The sequence below is a fragment of the Mauremys reevesii genome, unplaced genomic scaffold, assembly GCF_016161935.1.
Source record: "Mauremys reevesii isolate NIE-2019 unplaced genomic scaffold, ASM1616193v1 Contig9, whole genome shotgun sequence".
Taxonomy (NCBI): Eukaryota; Metazoa; Chordata; order Testudines; family Geoemydidae; genus Mauremys; species Mauremys reevesii.
Genome location: NW_024100906.1, coordinates 184972 through 197543, shown reverse-complemented (window position 1 = coordinate 197543; position 12572 = coordinate 184972). Strand labels below are relative to the sequence as shown.

At 47.9% G+C, this 12572-nt stretch overlaps 1 protein-coding gene across 4 annotated transcripts in view; it reads right to left on the bottom strand.

The window, feature by feature from the left end:
• LOC120395019 overlaps window positions 1–10172 on the bottom strand; it is a 64675-nt gene extending 54503 nt beyond the window's left edge. For all 4 annotated transcript variants that reach the window (XR_005592461.1, XM_039519188.1, XM_039519189.1 and 1 more), the window contains exons 1-3: window positions 9856–10172; window positions 2816–3058; window positions 1661–1909 (exon numbers count right to left, since the gene is read on the bottom strand). Coding sequence is in view for 3 of the 4 variants with exons in the window: in XM_039519188.1 (XP_039375122.1) it covers window positions 1661–1909; window positions 2816–3058; window positions 9856–10138 (775 nt within the window). In the remaining variant the exon portion in view is untranslated. The remainder of the gene's footprint in view (window positions 1–1660; window positions 1910–2815; window positions 3059–9855) is intronic.
• Window positions 10173–12572: the final 2400 nt, after the last annotated feature.

Sequence of the window (12572 nt, the reverse complement as noted above, 5' to 3'; positions counted from 1 at the left end):
TCATTTTAGTTGCCCATCTCTGTACTTTGTGCATTTCCAGTATGTCTTTTTTGGGATGGGGTAACCAGATCTGCACACAGTATTCAAGGTGTACATGTGCCATGGATTTATACAGAGGCAATATGATATTTTCTGTCTTATTATCTATCACTTTCTTTAAAATGCAAAGGTTTCAGAGTAGCAGCCATGTTAGTCTGTACTGCAAAAAGAACATAAGCTTTCGTGGGCTACATCCGATGAAGTGGACTGTAGCCCACGAAAGCTTATGCTCAAATAAATTTGTTAGTCTCTAAGGTGCCACAAGTGCTCCTGTTCTTTTTAAAAAAGCAAACAGAATGTTGGGAATCACTGACTGCCGCTGCACACTGAGTGGATGTTTTCAGAGAACTATCCACAATGACTGCAAGATCTTTCTTGAGTGTTAACAGCTAATTCAGACTCCTTCATTTTGTATGTATAGTTGAGATTGTTTTCCAATGTACATTACTTTGCATTTACCAACATTAAATTTCATCTGCCATTTTTGTTGCCCAGTCACCCAGTTTCATGAGAACCCTTTGTAATTCTTCGCAGTCTGCCTGGGACTTACCTATCTTGAATAGTTTTGTATCATCTGCAAATTTTGCCACTTCACTGTTTACCCATTTTTCCAGATCATTTATGAATATGTTGAACAGCGCTGGTCCCAGTACCGACCCCTCAGGGATACCACTTTTTATCTCTCTCCATTCTGAAAACTGATAATTTATTCCTACCCTTTGTTTCCCATCTTTTAACCAGTTACTGATCCATGAGAGGATCTTCCCTCTTACCCTATGATGGCTTACTTTTCAAAAGTCAATTTAAATTCAATACTTTTTTTTTAAATGTATGGTTTTTTAGAAATCTAGACCTGTTATGTGTTTTGGTGTAACTTGCATTATTCTTATGTTAAATTTGCATAATCCTAACAAAACATTTACTTTATTCATATCTTTTTTATATATCTCATTGGTCCTGACACCCCCCCTGTAAATTCAAACACCCCCCCCTAATTTCAATTCCTGGGGAAACCACTGACTGTGTTTATGGGAAACAAGCAGGGCTGAGCTGAAAGTCCAGGGTCAGGAGGGGAGCAGACAGCTGCACCCACTTAGCATTGGCTCCCTGTGGAACAGAGTTCGCTACTGTCCCTGGCACTTGAGCGCAGCCCCATCTGCTTGCCCTGCACAGGCTCTTTCCAGCAGAGGACAGGGCTCTGTGCCCTGGAGCTGAGGTGAAGGGCCGGGTGGGCAAGGGGCTCTGGTGGCAGGACAGTCACTAGACCTGTGGTGCCACTTTCCACTTGCAGAGTCCCTGGTGGCCTCCCCAGTAGAGAAGGGTAACTGCGGTTGCTATGGCAGGGTCAATGCCTGCCCCTCCCGTGTTGGATTCTCAGGGTGGCCAGCGCTGGACTGGGAGGCTGCCGGGGAGCAGAAATCGGTGCAGTCATGGCAGATGTTGACACTAACCCACAGGTTGGGTGTACCTGCTGAGGTGAGTCAGTGTGGGACTGGCATTAGCCCCCTGGCATTGCCACTCATGCCCCAAATATCCCTTCACACCCTCCCAAGGTGGGGGGGAGAAATGTGCCCCACAGTTTGAAAACTCTGCCTTGAGGAAAGAGATTATAGTTATCTACCTGCAAACTCATAAAAAACGGCTCTGTTTGTTATCCACACAACCCGGTAGAGCCAGTCCTTTTGCTCCCTCCGCCAGCTCGGCACCAGCTCATACAGCTTCTGCATTTTCTCCACATTGGATCTCCCGGTGCTGATGCTCTGGTATTGCTCAGGGGTTAGCGTGTGCCCCCGAAGTAGCTTCAGGACTTTGTCCACTTCTGAGACTCGCTGGATCAGCTTCTCTCGGTGCCGGTCAACAAAGTGTCCCCCTGGAGAGAGACATTTCATTAAGATAAATGGCAATTGCTGATTTTAGTGCTCCACAGAGTAGTGGGGGGCATGCAGGGCCTTGGCTCCACCTCCTCCCTGCCCCTGAAAACCTCTCCCAGAGTGAATTGTCCCCCAGGGTCACATGGAGAGCAATTCTGTGATTCCCCACCCTTGGGCGGGCCCTGCCCCTCTCTCTGGGACCAGGAGTTCCTTCTCTCCCCTCACCTGCTTCGTCACCACAAGGAATCCAGACCCTGAAAGAGGCATGAGCAGGGATGGGGGCAAATGTCACTTATCCAACAAAGAAGGTAGGTGGTCCCAGGTAGAGAGGAAGGGGAAGGTAAATACAACCCCCCACTTACTCTAGTTCCACCCCACACTGCCCGATTTACTTCACACCCCTGCCCTCTTTGGTTAAAGAGACTGGATCTGGGGTTTTGGCCTGGGCCAAACTTCACCCCCTCCCATATTCTGGAGGGGTTAGAATCTGACTGAGTGTTACAAATACCCCAACCTACATAACAAGCCAAAGCAAGCCCCAGGGACGCAATCCCGCAGTTAGGAGTGGGTGTGTAGCTCCTATGGATGGGAAGGGGAGTGGAACTGAGGCCCAGCCAATAGGGCAATGTGCAGCCCAGCTCTACACTGTGCAACCAGAGCCGGCTCTGTCTGGAATGGACCCGACAGCACCAAGTAATCTCAGACATGGGGGCAAACGCTCCCATAGACTCACTGCATATTATATTGCTGTGAGGGTGTTGTAATAATCTGTGCCCAGCTCTGATGCTGCAGTGCTGGGCGAGGGATAAACAGCCAGAGAGGTGATCTAGTGTCGCCCTCGGGATGGGATCAGGGTTCATGATGGGGAGCATGGGAAGCGGATTTCCCTGATGTCATTTATTTACCCTCCAGCTCTTCAACCAGGTCTCTGTTTGTTTCCTTCAGTGCCTGGTAGAGCCGGTCCTTCTGCTGTTTGTCCCATCTCGGCACCAGCTCGTACAGCTTCCGCATCTTCTCCTGGCTGGTTTTCTCAGCTCTGATTGTCTGGTACTGCTCATCGTTCAGTGTGCATTTCACATACATGAAACCTCCTCTTGCGAAGTGATGCTGCCGTAGCTGCTGCAGCTGCCACTCGAAATAATATTTCTCTGAGGAGTCATTAAAAATAAATCCTGAACTAATGATTTTAGGGAACGTGTTTTGTGGCACAGGCAATGGATGGGGTAGTCACGTCCTCCCAACTTATCATGCCTTTCCCCCAACTCTGCCTCCTCTGTGGCTGGGGAGGAAACAATTAAAAGGATTTTTCCTCTAAAGCTTCCTCCTCCTGTTGTGAATCCCCACTTAATGCTCACCTGGACCAAACCATTGATTGTTTCCCTCCCCCCACTGCTGGTTCTGGCTGTTTTGATGTGGCCGGGATCAGATCCTGCAGGGGAGGAGGAAGACCAGAGGCTGCAGCGCTACCTCCTCCTGGGGGTGGGCACAAAGCAGAGAGGAGACACATATACACACAAACACACACAGAATTAGGCAGCCATGCACACTTTTAAGGGGGTTGTGAGGCAGTAGGGAGCGGGGCGGATTGACCTGGGAATGTAGTCTAGTTTTACTGGGACTGTCTGCATGGGGGATGGGCGAGCAGGGGATGACTTTAATTGAGGGAAGGTACCTGAGCCTGTAACCTGAGCCAGGAAGGGGGTGAGGCAAGGCGACACCTTTGCCCAGGAAACTGGAAAAAGGAAAAGGGGGAGAGAAGGAGCGGGAGAGAGCCTGCTGGAGGGGTTTTGGTTTCAGTTTTGGGTTGGCTATGAAGACACAGGGAACCCCCAGTCTAGGGTCTAAGATCCTTGCCATCCAGAGGGACGTTCTCTGGTTCCCAGACCATCCTCACCCTCACCTTTTTTTGGTTGCTTTTGCTGCTGTTTAGCTAGAGACCTGAGCAGGGTTTGAGGATCGATTATGCATTGAGGAGTCACCGTCACTCCCCCAGCTCCTGACCACATAGAGGGACATGCTGGGAACAGTGTCTGTGCTGGGAGTGAGAGGGGTGTGACATTTGGCTGAGGAGAGCGGTAGGAATGTGGCGGGGTTGTGTAGGTATTTGGTAGGGTGAATAGATGGGGATAGAGGGGTGAGTGCAGAGAGAGGGAAAGATCAAGGTTGGATGGGAACAAAGGTCTGGGAATCAGGGATTCATTACTGGGGATGGGGAGAGAGAATCTGATAATGCCGAGATACTAAGTGACTTGTGCTCTGCCAACACCTAAAAGAGACAGAAAAGATGGAGTAGGAGGGAAAGAACATAGCACAGGGAAAGACAGAATAAAAGGAATGAAAGGAGAGAAGCAGAAAGATGGAAGGTTAATAATGTTCTCATAACTGTTGTTCTTGGAGGTGTGTTGCACATGTCCATTCCACTGTAGGTTTATGGGCACTCAGCTGTCAAAGATTCTTTCCCTCAGCGGTACCTGTCAGGATAGCATGAGCACCCTCTGCGGCCTCACACCACTATATGCGGGTACAAAGGGTGGAGCCATCCCCTACTCCCTCAGTTACTTCTTCCCGGAGAGATAAGTGTAGAGAGGGGAAGGAGGGCAGGTTGTGGAATAGCCACAGGCAACGCATCTCAAAGAACAACAGGTATGAGTCAGTCAGTAACCATTTCTTGAAGTGACTGCACATGCCCATTCCACTACATGTGACTCACAAGCAGTGCAAACTGGAGGTGGCTCGGAGGCTACTGGAACAGGGATTGGAGAATCACACAACTAATTCTGGCCTCATCCCTGGACTGCTGAGAGATGGCATAATGAGAGTGAATGTATGGACTAATGACCAAGCTGCCACCTTACAGATGGCCAAGCATGAGCGAGACAGGCTGCAGAAGATGCATGAGTCCTGGTTGCCTGGGCGAATACCTTACTCAGGGGAGTCACATTAGCCACATGGTAGCATGAACAAATGCAAGAGGAAATTGAAGAAGAGATTCTTTGTGAGGACACTGGACTGCCCTTCATTCTGTCTGAAACCACAGTGTACAGTTGCAAGGGAGATCTTAGTGGCTTGGTTAGATCAAGGTAAAACGCAAAAGCTCTTCCAATATCTAAATGTGGAACTTTTCCTCATTTTTATGTTTATGAGCTTTGGAAAGGAAGTAAGTATGTAAATTGCTTGATGAAAATTGGAACCACCTTAGTAAGGAATTTTGGGTGAGGGTGAAGGTAAACTTTGTCTTTATGGAAAACCATGCAGGCAGGGATCTGTGTAGGTCTTTTCAGGAGACAATCATTGAGCTATGGAAAAATCATTATTCCCTGTTTCCGAAGGTGTGCTGTGACAACTATGAGGGTCTTGGAGAAGACCCTAGGTGAAGTAGATAGACCAAAGGAGAGCATCCTGTATTGATAGTGGTCATTACCTATCATGAAATGGAAGAATCATCTGTGAGTGGCATGTACAGTAATATGAAAGTACATGTCACAGAATATATGGGTTGGAAGGGACCTCAGGAGGTCATCTAGTCCAAACCCCTGCTCAAAGCAGGACCAATCCCCAACTAAATCATCCCAGCCAGGGCATGTCAAGCCTGACCGTAAAAACCTCTAAGGAAGGAGATTCCAACACCTTCCTAGGTAACCCATTCCAGTGCTTCACCACCCTCCTAGTGAAAAAGTTTTTGCTAATATACAACCTGAACCTCCCCCACTTACTCCTTGTTCTGTCACCTGGTACTACTTAGAATAGTCAAGATCCATCTTCTTTGGAACCCCCTTTCAGGTAGTTGAAAGCAGCTACCAAATCCCCCCTCATTCTTCTCTTCTGCAGACTAAACAATCCCAGTTCCCTCAGCCTCTCCTCATAAGTCATGTGCTCCAGCCCCCTAATCATTTTTGTTGCCCTCCCCTGGACTTTCCAATTTTTCCACATCCTTCTTGTAGTGTAGGGCCCAAAACTGGACACAGTACTCCAGATGAGGCCTCACCAATGTCAAATAGAGGGGAATGATCACATCCCTCATTCTTATACAGCCCAAAATGCTGTTAGCCTTCTTGGCAACAAGGACACACTGTTGACTCATATCCAGCTTCTCGTCCATTGTAACCCCTAGGTTCTTTTCTGCAGAACTGCTTCCTAGCCATTTGGTCCTTAGTCTGTAGCAGTGCATGGGATCCTTCCGTCTTAAGTGCAGGACTCTGCACTTGTCCTTTTTGAACCTCATCAGATTTCTTTTGGCCCAATCCTCTAATTTGTCTAGGTCCCTCTATATCCTATCACTATTTGATACCCTCCAGCATATCTACCACTCCTCTCAGTTTAGTCTTGTAGGTCGAGGGCTGAAAACCAGTCCCCCTGTTCCAGCGCCAGAAAAATCATGCCTAGAGTGACCATCTTGAACCTCTGGAATCAGACAAATTGGTTGTGTTTCCTGAGGTAGGTCGAGAATGGGACATTATCCTCCAATTTTCTTCTGGGTCAGAAAGTAGTGGGAATGGAAACCTTTTCCCCTGTGTTGCAGAGGTACAGATCCCACAGCACCAAGCTGGAGAAGATAGTTCACTTCCTTTCACAGCAGATGCTAGTGAGAAGGGCCCCTGAAGAGGGATGGGGTGGGGGGTAAGGTAGATGGGGAGGAGAGAAGGGGGATAGCATAGCCCAATTGTATGGACCTGTAAGACCCAACGGTCGATCATGATTGACATCCATGTAGAGTAGAATGGACATAGTCGATGGCCAAATAGTGGGGTAGCATCTGTAGATGGTACTGTCTGAAAGGGAAGGACATTCAGACCCTCAACCAATACTGCCCTTTATACCTGCACATAGATGTGTGAGGTGGCAGAGGACATTTGTGCCACCCTGATGGGTACCAGTGAGGGGAAAAAAGTCTCCAGCAAAAACTGCATTGGGCACACACATACTTGTTGTGGTATGGGCACATGCAATCACTCAAACATATGTCAACCAACAGATGCCAAGCTCTAGGAACACAGAAATGGCCAGACAGGATCAGAGCCTAGGTCCTACCAGTCCAGTGTCCTGTCTCTGGGAGTGGAAAGGATGAGATGCTGCAGAGGAAGATGTGAGAATCCCGCAGTAGCAGATGTGACAGAGGGAGAACAGACACCCCTGATCACTCTTCTCTATCCCCTTCCTTGTTTTGTAGAGTGAACAAGTCACCTCTGTAAGGTGAGCAGTCCCTGTCCAGCCTTCCAGAACCTCGATCATTCCTATCACCTTTCTCTGAAGTCCCTCGAAGTCTGCAACCTCCCTCATGACAAGGGGTGAGCAGTACTGCACACCACACTCCAGAAGAGCGCGTTATCACAGGAATCAAAATGTGCAGAAAAGTAATGTGCATGAGCAATGCATCTTCTGGGAATGTGTGTTTGTTTTCCTGTCCCTTTTGCTGGTTCTGCGCAGGAAAGGGCCCAGGAGATTGCCGAGCTGGGAATGGGAGGGGGGAGTTTCTTTGTTAGGAATCCCTGAGATGGAGGGATCCCTGTTCTTTCCCCTCCCACTGGCCCTGTCTTGACTAGGAATTAAAGGTGTGTTAGAGCACGTTAGCTAGCTCGATCTGACCAATGCCTGCTGAAGTTCTAGTCAAGCCAAGGCAAGGTGTACTTAGCACATGCTAAATTGATTGAATTAAAATTGCCTTTGTGTGAGATACTAATGGAGTGGGGCCAGGAGTTAGCTCCCCTCCACTCTTCTGTAAATCACTGCAGCTTCTTTCCCCAAAGCAGAGAGAAAACGATTGCAATTTCCCCAGGTTAAAGGAGAGAGGGCAGAGAGGCAGCCTGCTTGAATCACACACTGTCTGCCCCATGGAGGAGAGCTGTGGGGCTCCTCAACTGAGGCCTTGGCTACACTGGTGCTTTACAGTGCTGCAACTTTCTCGCTCGGGGGTGCAAAAAAACACCCCCCTGAGTGCAGCAAGTTACAGCTCCCAGCGCTGTAAGCTAATCCCCTTGGGGAGGTGGAGTACCTGCAGCTCTCCCAGCGCTGGCACCGCGACCACACTCGCACTTCAGAGCGCTCCCGCAGCAGCACTGTACAGCTGCAAGTGTAGCCATACCCAAGAGGGAGAAATCGTGAGAGCAGAGTAGGAGCAGATCTGAAGGAAAGACTCTACAGAGAGGCCAGGGTAGCAGTGGGACTGGCAGATCTCGCTGGCTGAGAGGGAATCTGAGGGGAACTGGGAAATTGAAGTCTTGAAAGAAGGGTGATTTGGAGCTCTAACTTGCCTCATTCCCCAATAAAGACCCCAATTCCAGCCAAAACACCCCCACCTCTCTATCCCTCTCCTCTGAGCCCTCCCTGCCCTTCCCCCACTCACACACACACACCCCAGAGCCCTTTCTGCCCTCCAGCCGGTATCACCTCCCTCAGTCTCACTTCCTTAGTGCTGGGCTGGAAACTGTTTCTGTGGTTTCAAAAGTTTCCTGTTCTGCATCAGAATGAACTGAGACATTTCAAGGGGTTTCAGCACAAACCGGGGGGATGGGGGAGAAAGAGCAACCCATCCCGGAGTAGCCAACAGCCAAGTGGTCAGGCCACTCACCTGGGAAGGGGGAGGCTCATGTTCAAGTCCCTGCTCTACCTGACTCAGGCGAGTGCCTTGACCACCTGGCTATTCTGGGCTGGGTCTCTCTCTGTGCAGAAATCCCAGGCTGGACCTGACAAACCTGCCCTGAGGAAAGTTTTATCAGAATCAATCAGCTCCTGACAATTTCAGTTTTTGAAATTGACATTTCCCTATTTCAAACAAACAAACAAAATTCCTGACCAGCTCAAAAATGTCCATTCTTAACTGTCCCCCTGGAGTTCCCTGACCAAACTCCCTCCTCTTCTCACTCTCCCCACTCTCATTACCACTACAAAAAAAGTTAATTTTCCTCCCTTGGTATCCTACTGTTAATTGAATTGTCTCCTTAGATTGACCTCACACTTGGTAAGGCAACTTCCATCTTTTTATGTATTTATACCTGCTCCTGTATTTTCCAGTCCATGCATCTGATGAAGTGGGTTCTAGCCCACTAAAGCTTATGCCCAAATAAATTTGTTAGTCTCTAAGGTGCCACAAGGATTCCTTGTTGTTTTTGCTGATACAGACTAACACGGCTGCCACTCTGAAACCTTTCCCCAGGCAGAACTCCACCGGCCACAATCAAAACTTACTTTACTAGGGATCTGTTGATACTTTAATTCAACTTGTTAAGATTGCAAATGTTCACAAAAAGGAGAAATCTGCATGTGGCACTTCACCCACCAGTTTTTGAGAGGGTGGTAGGTAAACCAGGAAGGTTTGGGAGCCATCCCCCCCATTTGTCCCCTCCCCCCTTTACTTGTAAACTGAAAAAATCCCTTACTCCTGTGTCACTGCTGAAGGCAGTTCCCAGGCAGCAGCTGCTGGTTGGGGAGTTCATGTTGTTTGCAGCACAGGAAGGCTATTCTTGTCCCGCCCTGCAATACCCTCTCCAGTTTTATCCGGCTCCTGCTATTATGGCAGCAGGTCCTGTGGGACCCACAGGATCCCAGTTTCTTTGTGCCCTCCCTCCCCCAGAACCTCTTTTGCTGAGAGGGTATCCGTCCCCTCCCACACACACCCACCATTGCTCTAGCTAATGACAGAGACAAGGTGGGGGAGTTAATATCTTTTATTGGACAAATTCTGCGGCCAACTAAGTGAGCCAAGCTTCCAAGCTCCACAGAGCTGTGGGCTGAAGAACAGCTCCATGCAGCTCAAAGGCTGGTCTCTCTCAGCAACAGAAGTTAGTCCAATAAAAGATACTACCTCAGCCCCACCCTTGTGTCTCTAATGCCCTGGCACCAACAGGGTGACAACAGCACTGCAAACAGCTCTAACCAGTATCCCACCTGTAGAGGGAGGCTGCAGGGAAGGAGACAGCCTGGGGGCCAGTCTCCCTGGTTCATTCCTTACCACATTCCAGTGCATCAATGAGTCTCTCAATTCTCTTTACTAGGGCTCCTTGGTCAATGGCTCTCAGCACCTCCGCAGCCACCTCCGCCCCATAGTCCATCCCATAGAAGAGGAGGAGCAGGTCCGTGAGGGCTGGAGGATCCGCATTTCTTAGGCTCCCAGAGGGGATATGTTGGTATCCCTCCTTGGGCTGTATTTCACTCAGTTTGTCCTTGAATCTCTGCAGCTCCCCTTCTCCCAGCTCCCCCAGGATCTCCAGCAGTTGACTCTCGGCCCACTCCATGCTGCCAGCACCACTTGAGATGGTTCATCAAGGAGACAGGAACTGCCGAGACAGAGAAGGGCTGTTGCATCCAAGACAGAAACCAGCAGCAGGAAATTACGCATTGCTCAGTTCCCCTCCTGGTTTGCTGGAGTGGTCTGAGCATGCCCAGCAACAGCTGGAAAATGCATGAATTTGCTACTTAGGGTGCAGTCGGCATGCACAGGAGCTGAGCAGGCTCAGTAACATCTGCTAACGCCACTGCCCTTCACCCTCCCATCACTTGGCATAAGACTCTGCAGACCAGGGCTGGCTCCAGGCACCAGCCAAGCCAGCTCCTGCTTGGGGCGACAGATTCTACAGGGCGGCATTCCACCCAATCCTAGGGCAGCATGGCTGCCCTTTTTTTTCTTTTGCTTGGGGTGGCAAAAATAATAAAAAATAAAATTAAAAAAAAGCCAGAGCCAGCCCTGCTGCAGACTTCGTTTTACAGGGGTTAAAAGAGGCCAAAGGGAGCCAATCGGAGGGGGGTGGCCAGGATCTGAGCAGGGGGTGGGAATTCACTAGGATTGGGAGGAAGTGTCAAGCTGGAGCCTGGGTTAGGATAGGGGCTGAAGGGTAAAATCAGGGATGGAGGGAAAGAGCCAGGGTTAAACCCAGGGGTGAGGCGCTGCAGAGGGTGACAGAGGGCAAAACCCTGGCACAGGCAGGGGCAAAGGGGGCAAGTTACCCTGGTGGACTGAGACACCAGTGTTTGCAAAAATGGGAGGGGACAGAGGGGTTTTGTTTGTTTGTTTGTTTCCCCTCAGACAGTACCTCTCAGCATGGGCTTCCCAGGGCTCCGTTCTTAAATGCACAAATAAGAGGCGTAACATCTCCTGAAGGAATGAATAAACCAATAATAACCTGTGTCGATTTGCTGCAAACTTTTCTTTGGAAGGTTCTTTTTCTCATGTAATAAAGACACATAACACAACGGACCCTTCAGCATGTACTTGGTGGTCCTGATCCTCCAACACGGGGATTATTTGAAGTGTTAAATTTACCTTCTCTGGGACCAGGATTAGGATCACAGTTTTCTTCACATTTCCAAGAAAATCTCCTTTGCCTACATACATATGTAGGCACTATAGCAATGTATTTCTCAGTTACCTGACAAAAGTGCATGAAATGTAAATATTACCAGAAAAGCCTAAAACGTATTTGTATTTCCTAAGTATGTTATCCAGTGTATCCTACAAACAGTCCATTTATGTTCACTGAGCAATTACTTTTAGTTTATTTTTTTTCAACATCTGCTTATAGTCAGATATTGATCCCGCCCCACCTTACCAAAGGCAGGATGACCCATTCTGCATTCAGATATCTTTTATATGCATATGCCTTATAATGAAACTATGACTTTGAAAATATCTGATCATGGCTTAAGTGCAGCAGGTGATGTCAGCATCACATCCCCATCTTCTCTGATTATCAGAGGGGGCACTTTTCCATTCTGCCAAAGGAAGAAAGGTTGTCATGCATACCATGAAACAAGCCCTACAACTCTTTGAACGGTATCATGACAGTCCATGGGGTGGACATCAAGGAACAGTCAAACCAACAATGGCCCTGAGCACAAGATACTATTGGCCTGGGATGACAAAAACCATCGCCAATTGGGTCTGTACTGGAATAAAATTAAATCCTGCAATATGTCATTTACATTTTAAATGCAAAATTTACATTTACATTGCAAAGAACAATAATTATACCTTTGCTGTAAAATGTACAATCCCTTCCCTTGAAGTAATATTTTCATGCAAGAATTTTAGTCATCTTATTATTCCATCTAAACTAGGTTTCATGATGTCTGCATTGCCAGAAAGTGAGAAAGGAATTAAATCTGGATACCACCTTGACAAGCATAAAGATGAATTTTGGACTCTGAGACATCTACTAAATTTCTTCAGAAATTTTTTTAACCTTCCTTCCAAACTATCTTAAAAGATGGGTTGAAGTATTTACACTTCTAAATAAGTCGGCATCTGTGGTGGCAAACGAAATGTACAAAATTATTATGCGATTTGGATGTCCACAGCGTATACTGACAGATCGTAGGTCAGAATTCAATAAGGAGGTAAATACTTATTTCTAAGGTTGTTTTTTACTATGTCTTCAACCACACTTTCAGGTCACAGATAGTCGATGGTGAACATGGGCTTCACTGACCTGTGAGTTTTTCATTATGGGTATTTTTGCTGACAAGTTTCTAACTGCCACTCAACTTTGGCAAATAGCACTACTGGTCGCCCTATCACAGTTGCTATAACTTTTTATTCTTTGGTCTCTTTTTACCCACCATACCTGTCCAAAGGAAATTTTATGGTATAACTTATTTTCTTTCAGTATAACCTGGAGATTCGCAAAAAAATTGGGCATACAATGTAGCTTCACCAGCCCATACCACCACAAA